We start from the raw sequence: 25,011 nt of genomic DNA, 5'->3' as shown, positions 1-25,011 counted from the left end.
TTAACACTTGGAAAGAACTCTTTTTCTAACTCAAATGGATTCTATGTTGGGGAAAAAAGCAGTTTTAAAGTCACAATTCAAAATGTGAGATGCTTCTGAAGACAAACAATTTATTGGTCTTTTGCAGTTTATCTGCAGTGATCTTTTACAGAACAGAAATGCAAAATGTAAAAAGTAAAGTATCCTAAAGCAGAATCTCAAAATGGAAATGTAATATACAAAACTGGTACATCAGAAATAGTGTGAAATACAGAGGTTACATTGCTTGGCACTTTTTTGTTTGTTTTTTGAGACAGAGTTTCGCTCTTGTTGCCCAGGCTGAAGTGCAATGGTGCAATCTTGGCTCACTGCAACCTCCATCTCCCAGGTTCAAGTGATTCTCCTGCCTCAGTCTCCCAAGTAGCTGGGATTATAGGTGCCTGCCACCACGTCTGGCTAATTTTTTTGTATTTTCAGTAGAGATGGGATTTCACCATGTTGACAAGGCTGGTTGTGAACTCCTGACCTCAGGTGATCCACCCGCCTCAGCCTCCCAAAGTGCTAGGATTACAGGTGTATGCCACCGTGCCTGGCTGCCTGGACACTTTTTTTTAACCACTTTTTTTTTTTTTGAGACAGAGTTTCGCTCTTGTTACTCAGGCTGGAGTGCAATGGCGCGATCTCGGCTCACCGTAACCTCCGCCTCCTGGGTTCAGACAATTCTCCTGCCTCAGCCTCCTGAGTAGCTGGGATTACAGGCACCCACCACCATGCCCAGCTGATTTTTTGTATTTTTAGTAGAGACGGGGTTTCACCATGTTGACCAGGATGGTCTTGATCTCTTGACCTCGTGATCCACCCGCCTTGGCCTCCCAAAGTGCTGGGATTACAGGCGTGAGCCACCGTGCCCGGCCTTAACCACTTGTTAAAGAAATACATTAAAATGAAAATGTTTTGGTGCCATTCAGATAGTGTTACTAAAAAACTCTCATTTTTAAGAAAGATAGAATATCAGAGAAATCTGCTTTGAATTTGGAAGGCTTTTTCTCCCTAAAGCAACTGCCTTTTGAATAGGCATCATCAAAAAATGCAGGGTAAGATGACTGATAAATAGTGAAAAATAAAGCAATAGTCTTCCATCATTTTGTTAGGGTTTCCTAATAAGATTAAGTTCTCTTTCAATACCCCGTTAATAAAAGGCAATATGTACAAATTGGTAATATGTACACATGGCTTCATTCCACATCTGTCACTTCTAGTCCATCATTTTCTTTGACGTATACCACTGAACCCAAGGCTTTCTCAGAAAGAGATCCTGTGCCAGTCCCTTCAATCCTTGTAACGTTTTCTTGATTTGTGTCTTCTAATCCTATTTTCTTGGTGTTTTGAAATAACCGAGTCATTGGTTCCAGCCTGCTTTTTTCAGTCCCTCGTAGTAGGTGATCATCCACTTTTGAATCCATATGCATAGCAGATACCTGAGTAGCAGATTTACTAAGTGAAAATCCCATTGGGATAGCTGAATAAATATGAAAGTAATTTGGAGGCACCTTTTTAAGTAGTGGAAACGTTTCTTCAACTTGATTGCTGAAAAAAATGTGACAAGTGAATGCAGCAGGCATTTTTCTAACTTCATGGCAATGTTTGTTTGAATAAAATGCCATGGTGATATTAGATATATAAAGTAAAATTGCCTCCCACCTTTCAGTGTTTACATTTTCTTTGTGGAAGGGTTTGCAGGTTCTAAAGATTTCTTTGAAAGTCTTTAAAAAGGAATCAGATTTTATGTTTTATTACCTTTCAGAAATTAGTAGAACTTCTCTTAATCCTTTCTTTCATTCTTGCTAGCAAAACTTTTTAATTCATTACTAATGGGCTAAAGAAATCTAGCAGGCCAAGTACTCTGCTAGATGTTCTGCAAAAAATGAAGATGTCCTATAAAGATACTTGTGATTGGCTGGGTACAGTGGCTCACGCCTGTAATCCAGCACTTTGGGAGGCTGAAGCCGGTGGATCACTGGAGGTCAGGAATTTGAGACCAGCCTGGCCAACATGGTAAAATCCTGTCTCTAGTAAAAATACAAAAATTAGCTGGGCATAGTGGCCTGCACCTGTAATCCCAGCAACTCAGGAGGGCTGAGGCAAGACAATCACTTGAACCCAGATGACAAGAGGTTGCAGTGAGCCGAGATCGTGCCATTGCACTACAGCCTGGGTGACAAGTGAGACTCTGTCTCCAAAAAAAAGAAAGAAAAAGAAGAAAAAGATACTTGTGATTAAGGATGCCCAGTCTGTTAAGAGAGATGATCATGCAGCATGGAGGGAGGCCTTGGGAAGTTTCCCAAAGGAGGGGAGCCTAGGTCAGGGTTGCGCTTTCAAAGATGGGCAGGAATCTGGTAGGCAGAGTTGACTAGGATGGCAGAAGGGACAGGCTTCTTGCACAGTAAAGGTTAGGGAAAGCCCAGGGCTTACTGGAGAAGGGTGATCTACCCAGGATGCTCTAGTAGCAACCTGAGATGTGGAGCAGATTCCATGGCTTTGAGTGAAAGCACTCACCCACTTTTTTTTTTTTGAGACAGAGTTTTGTTCTTTTTGCCCAGGGGGGTGTGATCTGCCTCAATCTCGGCTCACTGCAACCTCTGCCCTCCAGGTTCAAGCGATTCTCCTGCCTCAGCTTCTGGAGTAGCTGGAATAGATGCCTGCCACCATGCCCAGCTAATGTTTGTATTTTCTTTTCTTTTTTTTTTTTTTTTTTGAGACAAGGTCTTGCTCTGTTGTCCAGGCTAGAGTGCAGTGATGCAATCTCAGCTCACTGCAACCTCTGTACCCCAGGTTCAAGTGATTCTCCGGCCTCAGCCTCTCAAGTAGCTGGAATTACAGATGTGTGTTATCATGCCCAGCTAATTTTTGTATTTTTAGTAGAGACAGGGTTTCACCATGTCGGCCAGGCTGGTCCTGAACTCCTGACCACAGGTGATCCACCCTCCTCAGCCTTCCAATGTATTAGGATTATAGGTGTCAGCCACCACACCCAGCCTCACCCACATTTTAGAATGTGTTATGTCTTTCATATTTAGCTACTATATCTTTGGTAATTTACAATCCATACTCATCAAGCTCTAATTACAATCATCTTGAAACCCTCTTTATCCATATTTGTAACTGAATATCAGTGTTTGTAATAAAACAGAGTCCTAGGCCTACTGTAGTAGCCTAAATATAGTAGTTACTCAAATGTTAATATAACAATTAGGTAAATAGTATATATTTGGCTTTCTGGGAATCAAATACAATGTAGCTAAATTTTTAAAGATTTCTTGATGAAATTCTGAAATATGGGTATACTTGTTTCTTAGATTTGGAACCTGAAGATGAATTTTTCTTCCTCATCAAAGGAATATCTAATACTGCCTTCAAATTAATAAAATTGAGTTTATTCTAGTCTTTGGTTTCTCTTTTTGTTAGAAAGGAACTACTACTGTCAAATGCATAACTTGAATCTAAACATGAGGAAAAAATTAGATAAACCCAAACAGAGATATCTTCTATGAAACAAATAGCTTCTAACTAGAAATGTCAATGTTATGAAAGACACAGAGAGGCTGAGCAACTGTTTCAGATTAAAGAAGGCTAAAGATACATGATTTCAAATGCAACCCATGCTCTTGAATTGAGAAGGGGATGGAATATACTACAAAGATCATTACTTTGATAACTGCAACATTTGGATATGGGAGATTTATTAGATACTAATATTGGATCAATGTGATAAATGCCTTGAATATGATAATTGTATTGGGGTTATATAAGTTAATGTCCTTGTTCTTAGGAAATACATACTGAAATAGGGGTGAAAAATCATATTTGCAACATGCCCTCAAAATTGTTTAGTAATAGATAGGTAGCTAGATAGATACAGCAAGAGAGTTAAAATATGCAAAATGCTAACAACTGATAAATCTAGGATATAAAGCATTAAAAAATGGTTCTACCTATTATTATTATTACATTTCTGTAGGTTTAAAACTTTTTTGAAAAACAAAATTGAAAAAAGTTTTTAAAAAACAAAACTCTATCAAACATTGCATTTGAAAATCAACAAATGTAAAATAACTTACATAATTATCAAGTTGCATATTAAACTTCATTCGGATAAAGGGACTGAGGAGGAACCAAATACAATAGGGTAGACTTGGTGCCCTGTGAGTCCCACCTTAAATTCCTCAGAGTTGAGGACATGAAGGGCGAACAAGTCTATTGGGGCCTCTTTGGCATTTAGGTTGCCATTCAGGAAGAAATCTGGAATATATATATATAAGAATAAAGGTACATACAGAGATAAATCAATCTGGACAAAAAGAACAAAGAGGCTTTCTTTACTAGATATTAAGATATGCTTCTGTGCTACTGAAATGAAAAAATATATATATATGCTACACAGCTGGGCACAATGGCTTATGCCTGTAATTCCAGCACTGTGGAAGCCAAGTTGGGAGGATCTCTTGAGTCCAGCAGTTTGAGACCAGCCTGGGCAACATAGGGAGACCTTGTCTCTATCAGAAAAAATTTTTAAAAAAAATATGCCACAAAGTGAAAGTAATAAAAATAACCTTGTACAGGTACAGGAACAAATAATCAGTAGAATATGACAGAGCTGCAACTTGGACTTAGGTTCAGGAACTTCACATATGTTACAGGTGGCACTATCAGGCAAAGGAGATAGAACAGACTAAGTTTAGTATGATAGTATTGTGAATGCTGGCTCACTATGAAGACAAAAGTAAAGCAGGATCTTAAATACAGAAGTGGAGTGCAAATGCATTAACGACCTAAATGTGAATGGCAGAACTGTAAATGCAGTAGAAGAAAATGAAAGACAATATATCTGTTACCTTGGGGTGAAGTAGGATTTCCTGAACAAGACCTAAAAAGCTTAAACAATAAGGGGGGAAAATAGGTGAGTCCGATTACTCATAATTGAGAATTTCTATTCAATGAAAACAATATAAACAGTGGCGTGATCTCTGCTCACTGTAACTTCTGCCTCCCACATTCAAGTGATTCTCTACCACAGCCTTACCAGTAGCTGGGATTACAGATGTGCACCACCACACCTGGCTAATTTTTGTATTTTAAGTAGACATGGGCTTTCACTGTGTTGGCCAGGCTGGTCTTGAACTCCCGACCTCGGGTGATCCGTCCACGTCAGTCTCCCAAAGTGCTAAGATTACAGGCATGAGGCACCCTGCCACAGAGGGAAGGAAATTTTTACTTTCTCGGGTTAGGGGAGAAAGTCAACAGTCCTTGGTAGGAAAAAAAAGAGTCTTTTCACCCTCTTCACCTTAAAATGATCATTTCCCTACATTCCAAAGAATCTTCAGTACCATCTAGGTGGCATACATAAGTGCTTAAATTTTTCTTATTCTTTCCGTAAGGGAAGTTTCCTATTTCCTATATTAATAATCTCCCCACCCCCTCAAGTCTTCAACTCCAACTGATAGTTTTAAACTTAGAACATTCTTTCCTATTTGTTTTTTAATAATGCTAGATAATGTATTCAAAATAATCTTAGTATCTGAAGAGGAAATGAGATTGTCTGTTATTCCGTCTAACACAACCTCTCAGTTTGTTATTTTGTCAACTAAAAATATTTCAGAGGATATGTGCTCCTTGTGTTCTCCAACCTCTTAATCTAAAGTAACAGGGACACTTAATTTTTTTTGGTATCTAATTAAACTTACAAAATATATGCTATCCGAAAATAAATGTGACAAAATATATGACTGTGATAACGATGAAGAGAGATTAGAAAAACAAAGCACTTATATTAAATGTATTTTTATGACTAAATTTGTTCTAACATAAAAGTTTATCCCTGCCAATGATATCTTGTGGGGAAAAAAATGAGTACTCACCTGGCAAAAACAGGAATTGTTAGTCTCCTCAAATGAGAGCCTACTTTTGAAATACACAGCGTTCTACCATATCAAGGTCATCAGAGAATTGCTGTAAAAACCTGGTATCTATATCATCTGTAGGAAAAGGAGATAAAGTCACCATTATTATCCAGAAACTCTTGGGTTATTTAAGAAGGGACATGGTAGATATTAAGAAATATTAAGAAGAATTTCTTTTTCCATGCTGGGCTCCAAAAAAAAAAAAAAAAAAAAAAAAGGTAGAAGAATGCAGCCCTCTTTCTTTTTCACCAAAAAGCTCACTTGTGCACTTCAAGGTAACGGGATTTGGAAAAGGACTGGCATGTGGAAAAGGAATATCGGTCAGGAATCTAGACTTTCGTTGCAGTTCTGCTACTTTCTGATTCAGCCCAGATCGTGCAGAGCTAACTGAGACGGTGGTCCCCAGGCTCCCCTAACTGCAGGCTGCCCGTGCTCACCCGGACAGGTCGGCTTGCTACCAGCAGGCTGCAGCGGGAGGACTGGACCTGGAAGGCTCCCTCAAAATGGACCCTGGCTGCAGTTCTGGGAGTAACCGGTTCACCGAACGTGGGTCCAGAATGACGTCCAAGCCCTGGGAAAAGTGGCACAAAGCCACTGCCGCAAAGCAGCAGGTGTTCCAAGCTGAAGGTAGGAGGCGCAGCGACAGACAGCCTTGCGCATGCGCGTTCTATCCAGGTGCGGCCGCCACAGGCAGGGAATAAAAAATGAATCTCGGAAAAGGGGGCTCGCGACTGGTTACTAGGAGACGGAACGCTCGGGTCGGGCGTCTAGGCGCTGCGTGGGCGTGCGCCTGCGCGGCGCGGACAGGCCAGGAAGAAGCCCCCCAAGACGCCTTGTAAGGCAGGCAGGTGGACGTACGCGTCGCTCTGTGCGTAGGTGCGCGCACACGGCCTGTAGTCAGCGCGAGAGGGAAGATCGAGCCAGGTACGCGTGCGCACGGAACCTAGGGGCGCGTGGGACGGAAGCAAAGCTGGGGCGCCGGGGAGGTGGAAGACGAGCCCCACTCCGGTACAGAGCGTGAGGGCGGGGCCACGGCGGCGCCGGCTGGCGCTAACCGCCCCCTCCTCCTTCCCTCAGGCTCCCTCCTTCCTCCGACTCCGCTGGGGTGGGGCCAAGACGACTTGGGGGTGGGAAGGAAGAAGAAAGGGGCGGAGGATGGAGACGGGGCGGTTCTGGTATCCCCGGCGGAGGCCGAGAGCTGGCAGTCGCGGGGATGAGCTCTGGGGAGGACAGCGGGCCACGGAGCTCGGGGAGGGACCCGGAGCTCCAGGTAGAAGCTGCGGAGATGCGCAGGGTGGGGAGAGCTGCTCCTGCGCCGGAAGGTCTCGGAAAAGCAGGCTGCAAGCGGGCGGGAGTGGCGGGTGCGGGGCCTTGGCGGGCGGAGGTGGGCGGGAGCCGGGGGAGCCGCTGTGAGGGGCGGCGGCGGGCCGGAAGCCCGGCAGCACGAGTTGCCCCTGTTTCTTGGGAAGTTAGGTTGAAGCCCAGTTCCTATGGTCACCGCTTTGCGTCCTGCCGCAGCTTTCCGCTTGGTTGTTGGGGGTACTGTTTTATTTAGAAACGCTCTGGAAGCTCTGGTGGAGCGAGGAATTTGGAAATCACAGATTTGGGAGTTAAACCTGACTCCTGATCGCTCACTTCTGAGCCCCTTTCTAGACTTGGGGTGGTGAAAGACCGAGATTACGTAGGCATTTGCATGGAAATCTCAGATAAATTTCAGGAAGAGTTGTACACAGTAAAGGCAGGGAAAGCTGGCTTTTGTTGAAAACATATTTGAGACTTCAGTTGGATAACTAGGTGATCATGGACTTGATACCTAAAAACTCACAGAAATAAGTACATTTTTTCACTTTTTTTTTTTTTTTTTGAGGCTTCAGGAAAGTTTGCATAGATGACAGTGTCTCAGCGTTTTCCTTCTTCCATTCCAGTCCTTTATATCCTAGGAGATTTTCTTGTTTAAAATTTTCTCTACTGGTTTTCAGCGTTTCAAATATGCTTTGTTTACGTGTAAGGACATAAATAGAATAACAATCGGTTTGTAAGTAGGAAAAAAACAGACTAGTTATAAATATGTAAGTAGAATGTCTCTTTCGAATCTGCCTCCAGGATAAAACAGATTGTTTGTCTTTTAATTGATTAGCCAAACTCTTCAGTCGTTATTAGTGATAAATAACTAGGAAGGTACATTAATGAAATATTAATTTTAAATAATAAACTTCGGCATTATTTAATGGCAGCTTCCAGAATATTTCACGCATTGTTTACCTTCTGAAGAAAAATCACTGCTTGTAGCCCAGAATATAATCAGGTGTAGAGTTTCACTGGGGTCTCTATTCTGTCTTCTTTTTCAGTTGCTTAGACTAGTTTGTTTAGGACCATTTGGTTTTGAAGTCCTCCCTACACAGAGGCAGTTAGAGGTATTACTATATATCACCTTTTCAGATTACATGTTCCTTTCCCTCCCCAGAGATAGCTACTTCCTCGATTTTCCTTAATGTTTCACATCATTGTGTGTGAACATGCACATTATAGTTTGGCTTGTTTTTGAACTTCCTATAAATGGAATTGTACTAAGTATTCATTTACATCTTGCTTCTCTACTCAACATTTTGTTAAGATTAATCTTTATCGTTGCCTGCAGCATTTAGTTTGCTGATTGTTTCCCAAAATATCTCACTCTGTTGCCCAGGCTGGAGTGCAGTGGTGAGATTATGACTCACTGCATCCTTGACCTTCTGGGCTCAAGTTATTCTCGTACCTCAGACTCCCAAGTAGCTGGGACCACAGGTGGGTGCCACGAGGCCTGGCTAATTTATTTTTCATTTTTTTTTTGTGGAGACAGGGACTCACTATGTTGTCCAGGCTGGTCTCCAATTCCTGGGCTCAAGTGATTCTATGGCCTTGGCCTCCCAAAGTGCTGGGATATTGAGATTACAGGTGTCTAAATCTTCATGTATCCTTGCTTTTTCTTGTCTCAGGGCAATACATCTTTAATTCTGAAAGAGGATCCTTATGTAAAGAGAATGAAGGAGCAAGTTTTTCTCCTTTTGTAATGACCTTTCCATAACCTTGGTCGTCTACCACCTTTTGCTATACCTCTCTTCCTCTCACAATCATGTTTCCTAAAAGAAGTTTACATTTATTTATAAATTAGTCCTCTTCAGATTTGTTTTCACCCATCATTGAAACTGCTTTGTTTCAATCATTAAAATTTCTTATTTTGGAAATGTTTTATTGAGTTTCAACTTTGTGCTGGGCACTTGTAAGGCAATAGGGATATAGCAGAAGACAAAAGCCTAGGGCTCTTGAATTTTATACGCCAGTAGGGGGAGACAGACAGTAAACAAGTGAGCAAATAAAATGGTACCATTTCAAGAAGTGATAAGTGCAAATAACTTAACACTTATTTGAGAGAGCGACTGGGAGAGAGGCTACTTTAGGTAAGAAGTCAGGGAAGACTTTCTGACATTTCAGCCAAAGAGTTGAGTGTGAGAAGATAGCCATGTGAAAGGCTGGATAGAAAGGGTTCCTGAGAGGAAAAGCAAGAGTAGAGGACTTGAAGGCGAATGCTATTGGCACATACCTTAGTCCTTTCAGGTGCTATAATGAAATATATAAGCAACATTAATTTAATTCTTATAGTTCTGGAGACTAGGAATTCTAAGATAAGTTGCCAGCAGAATCAGTGTCTGGTGAGGGCCTGTTTTTTTGTTCATAAATGATACTTCAGACTGTGTCCTCATACATTAGAAGGGGTGAGGAAGCTTTCTGGGGACTATAATATACGGGCAACTCATCATGATCTAATCACCCTCTAAAGACTATGCCTTTTTTTTTTTTTTGGGGGGGTGGGGGATGGAGTCTCACTCTATCTCCCAGGCTGGAGTGCAGTGGTGCGATCTTGGCTCGCTGCAACCTTTGCCTCCTGGGCTCAAGCTGTTCTCCTGCCTCAGCCTTCCAAGTAGCTGGGATTACAGGCCCACCACCATGCCCAGCTAGTTTTTGTATTTTTAGTAGAGGGGGTATTTCACCATGTTGGCCAGGCTAGTCTCGAACTCCTGACCTCAGGTGATCCACCCACCTCGGCCTCCCAAAGTTCTGGGATTATAGGTGTAAGCCACCATGCCCAGCCAAGACTGTGCCTCTTAATGTGATCACTTTAGGGGTTAGGATTTCAACTTAAGAATTTTTTGAGGACACAGACATTCAGACTGAAGCAGCACATTAGAGGAACAGAAAGAAAAAGTTAGTGGGTGAACAAAGAAGGGAGTACTAGATCTTGACAGTGAAGACAAGGGCCAAATCATTTAAGGCCTTGAAAAGTTTGGATTTTATTCTTAATTGCAGTGGGAAGCCACTGGCATATTTTTGAGCCAGTATCATCTTACTGTAATTTTCTTTTTTGTTTGTTTCTGTTTCCCTCTCTTCTCCCCTCCCACAGGATTTCATTATTTTGAAGTGATTGATTTGATTTCAGTGTGGTGAATAGGTTGTAGAGAGCAATAGTAGAAGCAGAAAGACAGTAAGGAATGGTTGCAGTGTTCTAGGTGGGAAATGATGGTGACTTGGACTAGAGAGGTGATAACAAAAATATAGAGAAGTTGATGGATTTAGGATATATATTTGAAGGTAGAATCAACAAGATTTGCTAATCAATTAAATGGGAATCAGGGAAAGAGAAAACTCAAAAACAACTCCTCAGCTTTTTACCTGGGGCAAGTGCCTACACAAAAGATGGTACCATTTGACGTGATGAAGGCAGGGAAGGAACACAAGGGAGGCAGAACAGAGATCAAAGGTGCAGGTGGGGAAATTAAGAAGTCTGTTTTAGACATGTTAAAGTAGCCATGACTTGGACATCCCATAAAAGTAATATAATGTGTTAAGTGCTCCAGTAAGGATATGTTCATAGTTCTTATGGAATGGGGAGTAGATCCTAAGTCTTTTTTGAAGAAGTAAAAGTCAGAAATACTTTTTTTGTAACCTCTTTCTCAATGTTACCTTATTATCTATATGTATTACTCTGATATAGCAGTAATCATGCTGTGCTGTAATTTTTGATTCGTTGTGGACTTTTCTAGATTCATTTAGGGTTGAAATTCTAGAGTTCTATTTGTCTTACATCTTTTTATTCCCAGAAACATGTATCTGGTTCATTTTTATTCTAGCTATTTATAAGTTTACTTGTAAAGTGAATACATGTGACTGCTACAGTCTGAAAACATGAGCTAAAACAGTGATAGTAGGGATGGAAGAAATGTTGCTGAGAATTTTTATTGAAAAGATCAGTAGGACTTGATAGCCAATTAAATAAGTTGACTCAGTGAGAGGAATTAATAATAATAGTAAATAATATATGTAGTGCTTATCGTGTGCCAGGCACTATTCTAAGTGCTAAAGTTAAAACATATATTAATTCATTTAATCCTCATGTAACTCTGTGGTGCAGACACTTATTATCCCCCCTGTTTTGTAAATGAGGAAGCCATAGAAAAGTAACCAGGTCACCCAACGTCACACAGCTAAGATGTGGCAGAACTAGGATAATGAATGTAGGTGGGCTGATGCCAAAATACATGCTGTTAACCACTCTGCTGTGTGACGTCCTAATTGAGAATGAAGGTTCTTCCTTATTTTAGACTTCACCTTGAAAAAAATAAAAAAATAATAAATTAAAAATAGTTTTTTAAAAAAGAAAAGTTCTTTTACTTGCCTTCTCTAAGAACTATATAGGAACACAGGTTCCATTCTAATTGATGTTAGAGATTGCAGCAAGGTGGAAGATATTCAGGTGGCCTGAGCTGGGGAAACTGGCAAGCTAGGCATAGGAATTTCAGATACACTGATGTTTTTTTCCCCCAGTAATACTGCCTCCAAAGCTGGTAGAAGGAGGGTAGCAACTCCAACATGATTGCTTAGGGTTGTCAGGTGGACTTATGGTCTCTCCCTATTTTCAGTTCCTAGCCGGGCCTGATAGATAATTTTGCAAAAGCCTCACTTTATTCGGTTTACCAAGGAGAAGGAAGAAAGTTTAATTTTTTCTGCTTTATCACACTGCTTTATTTAACCAATCTCAACAAATTTTTATTACATAAATAACTGCAGGTTTAATGGGGATATAGAGAGCTTTTGGACATTGCTCGTTCTTAAGATTCCAATAAATGTGTGAGGAAGACATCCAGAAAAGTTTAGAACATAAATTGTTCTCTCTATATGAATATCAATGAAGGCATGATCATTATGCAATGGAGAAGACAGAGAAAACCTAGAGAATGTGGAATTCAAACTGAGCCTTGGGAATGTCTTAAGTTAAGTGGAGAAAAGACTGAGGTCAAGGCTCATTGAGCAGATGACAAAATGCTTTTGAGTATATGTATTAATAATGTGTTGGCTGGGTGTGGTGGCTCATGCCTATAATCCCAGGGAGACCTAGGTGGGAGGATCTCTTGAGCCCAGGAGTTCAAGACCAGCCAGGGCAACATAGGGAGACCCTGTTTCTACAAAATTTAAATCAATTAGCCAGTTGTGGTGGGACGTGCCTGTGGTCCCAGCTATTTGGAAGGCTAAGGTGGGAGGATTGCTTGAGCCTGGGAGGTCGAGGCTGCAGTGAGATGTGATTATGGCAACCTGGGTGACAGAGTGAGACCCTCTAAAAAAAAAGTGTTGCATAGATTGTCTTTCATAGAGGGGTTCTTGGAGGTGTCAAGTAAGAGATAAGTTTGGACAAGTAGGAAGAGACTAAATTACAAAAGTACTCTGAGTTTAGACTTTAATTAAATAGATTTTTGCTATTTAAATAAATCAGAATTTACAGCACACCATGATTCAGCATGTAGTCTCTGTACTAACCAAATTGGGATCTCCAAGCAGCTTTTTAGAAATGTCAAATCTCAGCTTGTGAATAAGAATCTGCGTTCACACAGCATTCCCAGATGATTCTTAACATTCAATAAAAATTAGAAAGTACTGCTCTAGTGAGGAGTCATTTCACTCTGTTATTCTAAATCAAATGTTTATAACTAGGAATACATTTTTCAGCAGAAACTATGTAAGAAATGGGTTAAACCTCAGCTCCTAGGGGTTTAAATGCTTCATAATTTGAAATATTCTGTGAGATCTAATGCTGAGGTTCCAGGTGGGGCAGTAACTGCTGCAATGAAGAACAATTGGGTCTTGTTTAGGGAAGATAAAAAAAAAAAAGGAAATAAATCTACCCGCCTGTTTAGGTGCTGAGTTACACAGAGTGCAACATAAGGTCAGTGACTGGGGAGATCCTGATTCTGTAATTCCCTAGGTGGGACTTTGGAGAAAAGAAGCTGTGTTTTGAGGAAAGATCTGAGATGCTCATAACAAATTTTGTTTTAACACAACGATAGCCTTGATTCAAGGAAAGAAAAATTATTTTCCTAAGTTACACAATCTCTAAGATAGGTTGTCAAGTAAAACAGCATGATGCAGAGTAGTATGTATAGTATGCTAAAGTGAAAAGTCTCTAACATTTGTTCTTTTGCATATGTGTATGTATGTGTTTCTGTAGTATAAATTCCTAGAAATGAGATTATTTGAACAGAAGCTATGTGCATTTGTCATGTTGATAGATTTTTTATAATTGTTCTCCATAAATACTGTGTCAATTTACACATTGGTGATGTGTAAGGATGCTAGGTTATATATACAACTTACTGATCTTTGCTGTGTGATGGTTAAAAGGGGTATCTCAGTGTTATTTTAATTTGTGTCACTAAAGGTTGAGATTGAACATCTTAAAATATATTTAAAAGCCATTTCTGTAAATGTTCACATTCTTTGCCAATTTTCCTATTAGAGTATTTCTTTATCTTTTTTATTTCTAGAAATTATTTATATATTAGGAGAATTTTGTGATATGAATTGCAAACCTTTTGCTTATATAGAGTAGCAACGGCAAATGTAGCTAGCTAGTAGCTATTTTGGACAACACAAGCCTCTAGAGGTAGACTGCTTAATTTGCTACTGACCCATATTTCTGTAGAACCATGATTACCAAAAGGATAGGGTGGGGAATATCTTTGAAAACATGTTCAGTACCATTTGGACAACACACAGAAAAAGCTTTATAAATTTTAGGAAGGTCAAGTTTGATGAAATCCTCTTAGCTAATGGGAAATGGCTAAAAACCTATCTAAGAATATTATTATTTTTCAAAATTTACTGATGTGGGAAATCACAGAGCTGTTTTAAATCAAATGCCTCCATATTATTTCCCATTCTTTCTACTAGGTTACCACCAAAGAACATGATTTTGGTCTAGGGGCTCCAGTTTCTGAAGCTGAAAACTACCAGAATACTCTCCATCTAGAACGAGAAGTGAGAAACCAAGACAGATTCATCTCGACACTGAAATTACAGGTTGCATTTAGTTACAACATGTTTTCCTGAGTCAATTTGGGATGGGAACCTATTTTGAAACAAGAAGATAGAGAATAAATAACTACTAATTCAGAGCTTGTTTAAATGTTATGGGTCTAAAATCATTCAATTTTTAGCTTAACTATTTTGATAAACGTAAGAGTCAGAGTCAGTGAGTACAAACTATGTGCCAAGTGTTGTGTTAGGTGTTTTCAGGTACACAGTTTTTACTTAATCAGGTGTTTTCAGGTACACAGTTTTTACTTAATCATCTCCAACTTGTGAAAAAGTGATGCTGTCTCCATTTATAGATGTGGAAGCTGACATTCTAAGAGGTTAAATAATTATGACATCTGAGTAGTAAGTGACAGAACTGGGATTTCTCCGAACTCCCATGTTAGCTAGGATTTGAACTCAATTCTCTGAACTCCAAGTTTAGTATTGTTCCTGTTCTACTGATGCTTGACATGTGGTATGGCTATTAGTAAAGAGATTTCTTTTTCCAGGAAGATAGACTTACTTTTTCTTATTCCTTCTGCTAAGTACAGCAAAAACTCTGAACATTATGTATAAAACAATTTAAGACTTTGAAAGGTGGAGACTGGCAACTGGAATTAAAAATGGGTACAAAAGAAAGAGCCAAGAAAAACCATCCCTCCCTAGGCAAAGGACCAGGAAAGGAGCGGCCTATCAAGGCAGATAACTTTTTTTTTTTTTTTTTGGTACAGAGTGTTGTCCAGGCTGGAGTGCAGTGGCATGATCTCAGCTCACTGCAACCTCTGCGTTCAGGGTTCAAGCGATTCTCCTGCCTCAGCCTCCTGAGTAGCTGGCATTACAGGCGCATGCCACCACGCCCGGCTGATTTTTATATTTTTAGTAGAGACGGGGTTTCACTATGTTGGCCAGGCTGGTCTTAAACTCCTGAACTCAGGTGATCCACTTGCCTTGGCCTCCCGAAGTGTTGTTACAGGTGGGAGCCACTGCACTTGGCCTTGACAGACAACTTTTAAAACAATAACTGTCCACTCCAAGCAAATACCTCAGAAAAAGCTATAGCCCCATTTCACATTTCTTTATGGCACAGGCCAAATAAAGTGCCTAGGCTTTCCACGCTAACAGACTGTAACAAGGAGCCCCACTTGTGCCTCAACCCCTTTTCTTCTCTCCTCACTCGTCCCACACCAGGGTGATATCAGAGAAGGCTAAGTGGAAAACTAGGACTTCTATCCTCACCAGGGGATAAAGAGGCCCTGAACCCCATGATGTCAGCAGAGACAACATGAGAAGCCAAGCCATCTACTCCCACCTTGATAGTACTCGTTCTTGCTGTGGTGGTGTCAGAGGAGACCTGAACTTTTACCACCAATCAGCAGTGAAGGCCACCCACCCGTTGTGTCAGTGGGAGACACATGGGGAACAGTAATGAGGCGCCTCTGGGATTCCTCCCAGGCTGGTGATAATGGCAGAGACCTAGTGGGGAGTCTGAACACTCTTGCTTAGCACTGTCTAGAAGCACTACCCTTTCCGGGTATCAACAGATGACAAATAGAGGAACTGGACTTCTACTTTGACCTAGCAGAAATAAGCCAACGTCCCCGCTCCTTTTTAGTTGGAGCAATGTCACAGGAGGTTTACTAAAACGTAAGATCCAGAGTCTTATAATGCTAGGTCTCAATTTTTAAAAAAGGCATTGTCATCCGAAGAATCAGGAAGATTTGAGAAAAGACAGTTAAGAGAAGCCAACACTGAAATGGAATGGATGTTGCAATTATCTGGCAAGGACTTTAAAGCAGTCATAAAAATCCTTCTGCAAGCAATTATGATCATGCTAGAAATGAATGAAGAAAAGTCATCTCAGGAAAAAATAAGAGATATAGGAAGAATCAAATGGAAATTTTGGAACTAAAAAATAACTGGTTCACATAAAAATCAGCATGTGAATGTTTATAGCAGCTTTATTAAAATTGCCAAAAACTTAGAAGCAACCAAGATGTCCTTCAATAGGTGAATGGATAAGCAAACTGTTGTACACCCATACAATGGAGTACTATTCAGTGTCTTTTAAAAATGAGCAATGTAGCCATGAAAAGACACAGTGGAACCTTGAAAGCATGTTGCAAACCTGTAAAGGCTGTGAAATGCATGATTCCAACTACTTGAAGATTATACAACTATAGAAACCATAAAAAGAGCAGTAGTTACCAGGAATTGGAGGGAGAGGGGATGAATAGGTGGAGCACAGGATTTTTGGGGCAGTGAAACTATTCTGTATGATACACTAGTAGTGGATACGTGTGACCCTATGTATGTCAAAACTTACAGAATGAATAACACCAAGAGTGAATCCTAATGTGAACTATAGACATTAGTTATTAATAGTGTAACTATATTGTTTCATCAATTGTGACACATATACCACATTAATACAAAATGTAAATAATAGAGGAAACTATGTGTTGAGGGAGAGAGGAGTATGTGGGAACTCTTAGTACTTCCTAATCAATTTTTTGTAAGCCTAAAACTACTCTAAAAACTTAGTCTATTGACTACATGAGAGCAAATATTTCTAAATTACCTATCTGAAAAGGGCTTAATATCCAGAATATACAAAGGACTTCTACAACTAGCCCCTTTTCCCCAAAAAACTGTGATTCAAAAATGGGCAAAGGACTTGAACAGACGTTTCTCCAAAGAAGATATACAAATGTCAATAAATACATGAAAAAGATGCTCAACATCACCAACCATTATAGAAATGCAAATCAAAACCATGAGATACCACTTCATCCCCATTAGGATGGTTGTTATAATGGAAAATAACAAGTGTTGGTGAGGATGTGAAGAAACTGGAAAACTTGTGCATTGCTGATGGGAATGTAAAATGGTGTCACCATGGTGAAAAATCTTTTGATAGTTTCTCAAAATTTTAAAGACAGACTAACCGTATGATCCAGCAATTCCACTCCCAGGTATACACCCTAAAGAATTGAAAACATAGACTCCAGTAGATACTTATATATAAATGTTCATAGCAGCATTACTTACAATAGCCAAGAGGTAGAAAAAACCCAAATGTCTATCAACAAATGAATGGATAAACAAAATATGGTATGTGCTTACAAAAAGGAATCACATTCTGATAAATGCTGCAAAATGAATGAACCTCAGAAACATTATGTTAAGTACAATAAGCCAGACATGGGAAGACAACTAATGTTTGATTCTGCCTATACGTATGATAGGCAAATTCAAGGAGATAGAATTATTGTTTAATCAATACTGAGTTTTTTGGTTGAAGGGAATGAAAAAATTCTTTAAATAGATAGTAGTGATTGTACAACATTGTGAATATACTTAATGCCACTGAATTATATACTTAAAGTGAAAATTATGTATATATATTTTATGACAAAACAAGTTTTAAAAATGGAGTAACTGAGAATAAAAACTCAGTGTTCTCAATAGAATGGAGGAGAGAAATGAATCAATGAATATGAGAATAGAAAAATAATTACCTGATGTGAGCATCAGAGAGAAAATAAATTGACAAAAATGTGAGTAGAGCTTCAGAGACAGGTAAAACTGTTCGACAAAAAAGTGAGAGAAGGTGGTACTGAAAAAATATTTGAAGAGATAATGGCTGAATATCCCACAAATTTGGCACAAAGACATAAAGCAGATTAAAGAAGGTGAGTGAATATCTAACAGGGGTCACCAAAAAAAAAAAAAAAAAATCCATGCCAAGACACTTCATAATTAGACTTTTGAAAAGTAAGCTAAAAAAAAAAAATCCCAAAAGAAACCATGCATTGTCTATAGAGGAACACCAATTCAAGTGCCAACAGATATTTTTCATCTGAAAGATTGAAGGTAAGAAAGTGGCACAACATTTTTCAAGTGCTAGAAACAAACAAACAAAGCTGTCAACCCAGAATTTTATATCCAGAGAAAGTAGCCTTGAAGGATGAAGGGAAAGTAAAGACACTCTCAGACAAAGGAAAATTAAGATAATGTGTTGCCAGCTGAAAGAATAGCTAAAAGAATTTTTCGAACCAGAAAGGAAATGATAAAAGAAGTAATCTTGGAGTAGTAGGAAGAACAATATGTAGAGCAAAAAATATAGGTAAATGAAATAGATTTTCTTTTTTTGGAGACAGGATCTTGCTTCATCACTCATGCTGTCATACAGTAGTATGATCTCTGCTTACTGCAGCCTTGGCCTCCTGGGCTCAAGCAGTCCTCCTGCCTCAGCCTTTCAAGTAGCTGGGACTGCAGGCATACACATCTATTCTGGGCTGATTTTTGCATTTTTTTGTAGAGTTTGGGTTTCGCCATGTTTCCCAGGCTGTCTCGAACTTCCAGACTCAAGTGATCCACCTGCCTTAGCCTCCCAGAGTCCTGAGATTACAGACTTGAGCCACTACTCCCAGCCAAATTTTTTTTTAAGTTTTCAGAATTATATTTAACTGTTGAATGTGGTTCTAAATGCATGTAGAGGAAATATTTAAGACAATTATTTTATTGATAGGGAGAGTAAAGGGATCTAAAAGAGGTAAAGTTTCTGTACTTTAACTTGAACTGTTAAAATATAGGCTATGATAAGATATGTATATATAACGTAATGCCTAGGACAACCAGTAGAAAAAGATCAAACAAGAGTTACACACAAAAACACTATAAATCAACACAGAATTCTAAAAAAATGTTGGGGTAATCCACAGGAAGGCAGCAAAAACAAAACTCTCCATTATTTCAACACTTAGTACTGCAGTAATCAAGACTGTGATGTTGATGGAGGGATAGATACATACATGAATGGTACCGAACGGAGAATCTGCAGATAGTCCTGTACAAGTACAGCCAAATGATTTTTTGACGGAGATCAAGATGCAGTTCAACGGAAGATAGTCTTTTCTTGTTTTTATTTTTTTTATATTTATTTATTTATTTATTTATTTTTTGAGACAGAGTCTTGGTCTGTTGCCAGGCTGGTGTGCAGTGGTGTGATCTCAGCTCACTGCAACCTCTGCCTCCTGGGTTCAAGCAGTTCCTCTGCCTCAGCCTCCCGAGTAGCTGGGACTACAGGCGTGCATCACCATGTCCGACTAATTTTTTTTTTTTTTTTTTTTGCATTTTAGTAGAGACAGGATTTCACCGTGTTGGCCAGGATGGTCTCGATCTCCTGACCTCGTGATCTGCCCACCTCGCCTCCCAAAGTGCTAGGATTACAGGCGTGAGCCGCCGCTCCCAGTATAAGACAGTCTTCAACAAGTGGTGGTGGAACAATTAGATACAGGGAAAACAGTTACCCTCCACGTAAACCTCACACAGCATAAAAAATTAACTAATGGACCACAGATTTAAATGTAAAACATAAGACTGAGTCTTTTAGGAGGTAACATAGGAGAAAATTTGCAGGATGTTAGACTTGGGTGGAGCGTTCTTAGATATGATACCAAAAGTATGACTCATAAAAGGAGAAATTGCTAATACGGACTTAATCAAAATTGAAGTTTTTGTCCAGCTGTGGTGGCTCATGGCTGTAACCCACACACTTTGGTAGGCGGGTAGATCACATGAGGCCAGGAGTTTAAGACCAGCCTGACCAACATGGCAAGACCCCATCTCTACTAAATATGACAGAAATTAGCTAGGCATGGTGGTGCATGCCTGCAGTCCCAGCTACTCAAAAGGCTGAGTTGGGTGGATCATGTGAACCCAGGAGGCAGAGGTTGCAGTGAGCTGAGATTGCACCACTGCACTCCATCCTGGATAAAAATGACACTCTGTTTAAAAAAAAAAAAAAAAGTTTTTGCTTTGCAGAAAACCCTGCTAAGATGATGAAAAGACAAGCTGCAAACCATACATTTGCTAAAGGATTCATATCTGTTGTATCAAATGAAGAACTCTTAAAATTTAATAATAAAAAAATTCAATTAGAAAATGAGCAAAAGACATGAAGAGATAACTTCACAGAAGGATGTGTGGTATAGAAAAAGATGTTCAGCCTCTGTAAACACCAGGGGAATGCACATTAAGGCCATGATGAAATAATACAGTTCTAGGAATGACTAAAATAAAAAATAGTGAAAATACCAAATGCCGGCAAGGATGAGGAGAAACTGGATCACCCATTCATTCCATTCATTTCATAAGAATATGAAATGGTATAGCCAGTCTGGAAAATAATTTGGTACTTTTTGGTAAGACTAAGCATACATTTACTATATAACCCAGCAGTTGCACTCCTGGGCATTTGTTGCAGAGAAATGAAAACTTGTATCTACACAAAACTTACATCCTACTCAGTTGTTCATAGTAGCTTTGTTATATTCCCAAACTGTAAACAACCTAAAATGTGGCATTCCATATATTATTTAGCGATAAATACGAATGAACCTATTTGATTCAGATAACAACTTGGGTGGATCTAAAGGATGTTGTGCTGAGTGAAAAAAAAAATCTTAAAAGATTACATGCTGTATGCCTTTATTTAGATAATGTTCTCAAAATGACAAAATTGTACGCATTGGTTGCTAAGAATTGAGGTGGGGAATGAGAACATAAAGGAGCAGCAAGAGATTAGTCTTGTGGTAATGGAACAGTTCTGCATCTTGAGGTGGTAGTTATAGAGATCTGCAAGTTTCAGAAAAATGATATAGAACACCACGCACATGGTATATCTGGGTTCGATACTGACTATGTTGTTTATGACCCAACTGTAAGTGGAAAATGAGTAAAGGATGTATGAGACTTCTCTGTACTACATTTGCTTCCTGTTACTTAAAAATTAAAAAAAATACTGAGTACTTACACTGGAAATTGTACTTGAGCTCTTATATAATGTCTAATGACAATTCTGCAAATTGTAGGCATTCTGTCCATTTAACAGAAGAAACTCGCGAGACTCCCATTTTTTTTTTTTTTTTTTTCTGGAGTCAGATGCATTTCCTAGGATCACGAAAATAGGGTAAATTGCCCAGTTACATAACTGGTAAAGAACTACAACAGGATTTAAACCTAACTCTGCCGAAGTCCAAAGCCCACATCCTTTGTATTGCTCTAGACTGCCTCTTCTAAAGTTCTTTTGTCTTGGAATTGAGTAAAAGTAGAGTTTCATGAGAGAAGTGAGGGGAGTGTTCATTTATATTACTGATAATTTATTTGCTTAAAAATTTGAGGATTATGTGAGATACATAATAAATGATGTAGAAATGAGTGATACATTGATACATAAATGAGACATACAGCCCTTTAAGTTGTTTAGAATTTAGTGGAAGGGAAAGGGAAATAAATGATTTTAATGCATCTTATAAAATATTGAGATAAACTTATATAAAAGGCTTTATGGGCATACATACTGGAAAGGAGAAGCATTTAACATCTCCTGGTGCATGGGAAGTTAACAGACATTTTTAGTGTGCTCTTGTTGCTGAGAAACATGGCATAGGAGAAGCCATGAACAAAGGTGAAAAACATAACTTGGACTTTATGCGTTTGCTTCACATACTATAGCTTGTTTTAAAAGAAGGTAACTGAAATAATAAGGGTAGGATAAAATAAGGAAACGGTGATGGCCTGCGATGACAACAAACATCATTGTACATAGTTTCAGTACAAGTTGCTAGAGGTGGGCTTTAGATTTAGCTTTAAAATTTCTAAAGGCAAAGACAAATGGAAATATTAGTTAAATAATTAATGAGCATTAGGGTAAGAACGAACCAGGTATCCAAAAAAAGGCATATATTTCCCTGAAATTGAAGCCTAAGCAGGGTTTTTCTTGAAGATTCTCAGAGGGTTCTGTGATAACCTTTCAATTTCAAATGTGTGCATTTCAGTAAGTCCCCTAAAATAAGTTTTTAATGAGATTGTTTTTTATAGTGTGTCTGGTGGTGGGAAGTTAGGCCAGACAGGTAAGTAGAGTTGCGATCATAAATGGCATTTAAAAAATTTTATTCTTAATGTCATGAGGCAACAAAAGATTATAGGAATGACCTCAAATTTGCATTTTCAAAGAATTTTTAAGAGTAGATGGGAAAAGGCCAAGAGAGAAGAAGAGAGTAGGAGATACTGGATTAAAATAACAACTTTAATTATGCTTTTTTTTTTTTTTTTTTGAGACGGAGTTTCCCTCTTGTTACCCAGGCTGGAGTGCAGTGGCGCGATCTCGGCTCACCGCAACCTCCACCTCCTGGGTTCAGGCAGTTCTCCTGCCTCAGCCTCCTGAGTAGCTGGGATTACAGGCACGAACCACCATGCCCAGCTAATTTTTTGTATTTTTAGTAGAGACGGGGTTTCACCATGTTGACCAGTATGGTCTCGATCTCTCAACCTCGTGGTCCACCCGCCTCGGCCTCCCAAAGTGCTGGGATTACAGGCTTGAGCCACCGCGCCCGGCCCCTAATTATGCTTCTTGATGTGCTGTTTACTGCATACAAGTAAATGGCATTTTCGCATTTTAAAAATGATTCATGACTTTTTTTTTTTTTTTTTTTTTTTTGAGACAGAGTCTTGTTCTGTTGTCCAGACTGGAGTGCAGTGGCACAATCTTGGTTCACTGCAATCTCCACCTCCCGGGTTCAATCAATTCCCTGCCTTGGCGTCCTGAGTAGTTGAGATTACATGCCAGGCTGAATTTTGTATTTTCAGTAGAGATGGGGTTTTACCATCTTGACCAGACTGTTCTGACCTTGTGATCTACCCGCCGTGGCCTCTCAAAGTGTTGGGATTACAGGCGTGAGCCACGGCGCCCAGCCAATTCATGACTTTTAGGATATTTTTTACGTAGTGACAACTTACAAAGTTTTTTGAAGACAGCTGTTTATTTTGATGGTTTGGAAGATGATACCTCTGTAGCTATTTGAAAAGGGCAACCTCAGGGCAAGAATAATGCTAGAACTAAGAGGTCAGGGATTTGCAGTTTCAGATGCTCCTTACAGACTGAAACTTCTGTGTGTGAGTATGGTTTTTGTTTTGTTTTGTTTTGTTTTTGCATCTGCTACAGCATACCAACACAGTATCTTAAACACAGTAGGTGCTCAATAAATATTTGTTAAATACACAATGAGAGACAAGTACTATGGAAAAGTATTTGTACCACAACTTTACCTCATAATTATTTTTGTTATTGTACTTAACATATTATATTTGTATTTCCTCAAATAAATAACAGATTCCTTGAGGGCAGGTATCTAACCTATCTTTATATCTTTGGAATTTAATACAGTTCCTGACATAATCATTGGTCAATAGGTCTAATTTTTTTTTTTTTCCTTTAAAGGCATTTGGATACCTTCGTGATAGAAAAGGCCCTTTTCTTCATCCATTGATGGTTTGATAGTGGGCTGGGAAGGAAAGCTGTGGTCCTCCACATTAGGCAGCAAATACTTGATTGATTTGGTATTTAGCTTAGTCAAGTAAGTTACTGATACATTCAAATGGACTTTTTAAAAAAGAGTTAATAATATATATATACATATATATGTATGTACTTTTTTTTTTTTTTTTTTTTTTTAGATGGAGTCTTGCTCTGTCACCCTGGCTGGAGTGCTGTGGCAGGATTTGGGCTCACTGTAACCTCTGCCTCTCAGGTTCAAGCAATTCTTGTGCCTCAGCCTCCCTAGTAGTTGGGACTACAGGTGCATGCCACCATACCCAGCTGATTTTTGTATTTTTGGTAGAGATGGGGTTTCACCATGTTAGCCAGGCTGGTTTCAAACTCCTGACCTCAGGTGATCTGCCCACCTCAGCCTGCCAAAATGCTGGGATTACAGGTATGAGTCACCATGCCTGGCTTAAAAGAGTTAATATATTTTAATAACAATAATTGGAAATTTAATTATAAAGAACTCTTAATGGTAGTAAAACTAATTTCAAAAGTATTGAAGTTTCTTTATTGCAGATATGAATATTTGGCCATTTTTCTAATAGACTGGTTAAAAATCAACAACAAGTTCTTTTTAAAAGAAACTATAAGTTGAAAGACATCGCTATAAAATTTAAAATTTTTATTTAACATATTTTTTCAAAAAAGTAGAACATTCACATGGTACAAAATTCATAAGGCACAAAAAGGTATACAGTTAAGTTTCCTTGGCAGGGAAGCAAATCTCCCTTCCTAATTGCAGTCACATAGTTATTATTTTCTTTCTAATCATAACAGATTGAAGATCTCAAACAGACAAATCATGGCTTGGAAGAATATGTTAGGAAACTCTTGGATAGTAAGGAAGTGGTAAGCAGTCAAGTAAATGATTTAACCAGCCACAATGAGCATCTTTGTAAAGAACTGATTAAAATTGACCAACTTGCAGAGCAACTCCAAAAAGAGAAAAATTTTGTGGTGGATACCGCCAACAAGGAACTTGAAGAAGCCAAGGTACCAGATTTACCACTGATCAGGATTTTAATTCTACTTTAAATATCACGTAATTATTAAATACAATGGAAAAAGTAGCATTCTCATTTGTATAATTTGGGAGCTTTTTAGATTTGACAGTATGTATATTTATATGTTCTAAGGATTGAATTGTTTCTCACATTTTACTTCTTTTAAAAAATTTTACTCAAAACATTTTGTAAGTAATGTGTAGTCATTGCAAAAAAAATTCAAAGCAACAGAAATACTCTGTGATCCGAATGCAATTTCCCCTTCCCAGTTCCTCTCTACTCCGCAGAGATATTTATAAAC

The 25,011-nt window shown here is 39.0% G+C and overlaps 1 protein-coding gene and 1 long non-coding RNA gene across 14 annotated transcripts in view; one reads left to right on the top strand and one right to left on the bottom strand.

Annotated features, from left to right (window-relative positions):
- Nucleotides 1-93: 93 nt before the first annotated feature.
- On the bottom strand, nucleotides 94-6,969 carry LOC101041078 (uncharacterized protein C2orf15). Of its 5 annotated transcripts, XR_012518746.1 has the most exons (5): nucleotides 6,374-6,969; nucleotides 5,895-6,011; nucleotides 5,060-5,224; nucleotides 4,872-4,911; nucleotides 94-1,566 (listed from the first exon to the last, which is right to left on the bottom strand). It is a non-coding gene; the product is annotated as an uncharacterized protein C2orf15 (long non-coding RNA). The 5 variants fall into 5 exon arrangements; XR_012518744.1 differs by having other exon boundaries at nucleotides 94-4,911; XR_012518745.1 differs by lacking the exon at nucleotides 4,872-4,911.
- Nucleotides 6,859-25,011, top strand: part of TSGA10 (testis specific 10) — a 140,719-nt gene continuing 122,566 nt past the window's right edge. For 4 of the 9 annotated variants that reach the window (XM_074403983.1, XM_074403979.1, XM_010352056.3 and 1 more), the window contains exons 1-3: nucleotides 7,072-7,206; nucleotides 14,193-14,321; nucleotides 24,484-24,699. In XM_074403983.1, coding sequence (XP_074260084.1) covers nucleotides 7,150-7,206; nucleotides 14,193-14,321; nucleotides 24,484-24,699 — 402 coding nt within the window. In that variant the 5' untranslated portion in view covers nucleotides 7,072-7,149. Of the gene's footprint in view, nucleotides 6,945-7,071; nucleotides 7,207-14,192; nucleotides 14,322-23,850; nucleotides 23,912-24,483; nucleotides 24,700-25,011 lie in introns of those variants that run through there. The other 5 variants (XM_074403997.1, XM_074403994.1, XM_074403968.1 and 2 more) reach the window with 5 other exon arrangements.

This window comes from Saimiri boliviensis, chromosome 1 (genome assembly GCF_048565385.1).
Source record: "Saimiri boliviensis isolate mSaiBol1 chromosome 1, mSaiBol1.pri, whole genome shotgun sequence".
NCBI lineage: Eukaryota > Metazoa > Chordata > Mammalia > Primates > Cebidae > Saimiri > Saimiri boliviensis.
This window is presented reverse-complemented; position numbering and strand designations above follow the sequence as displayed.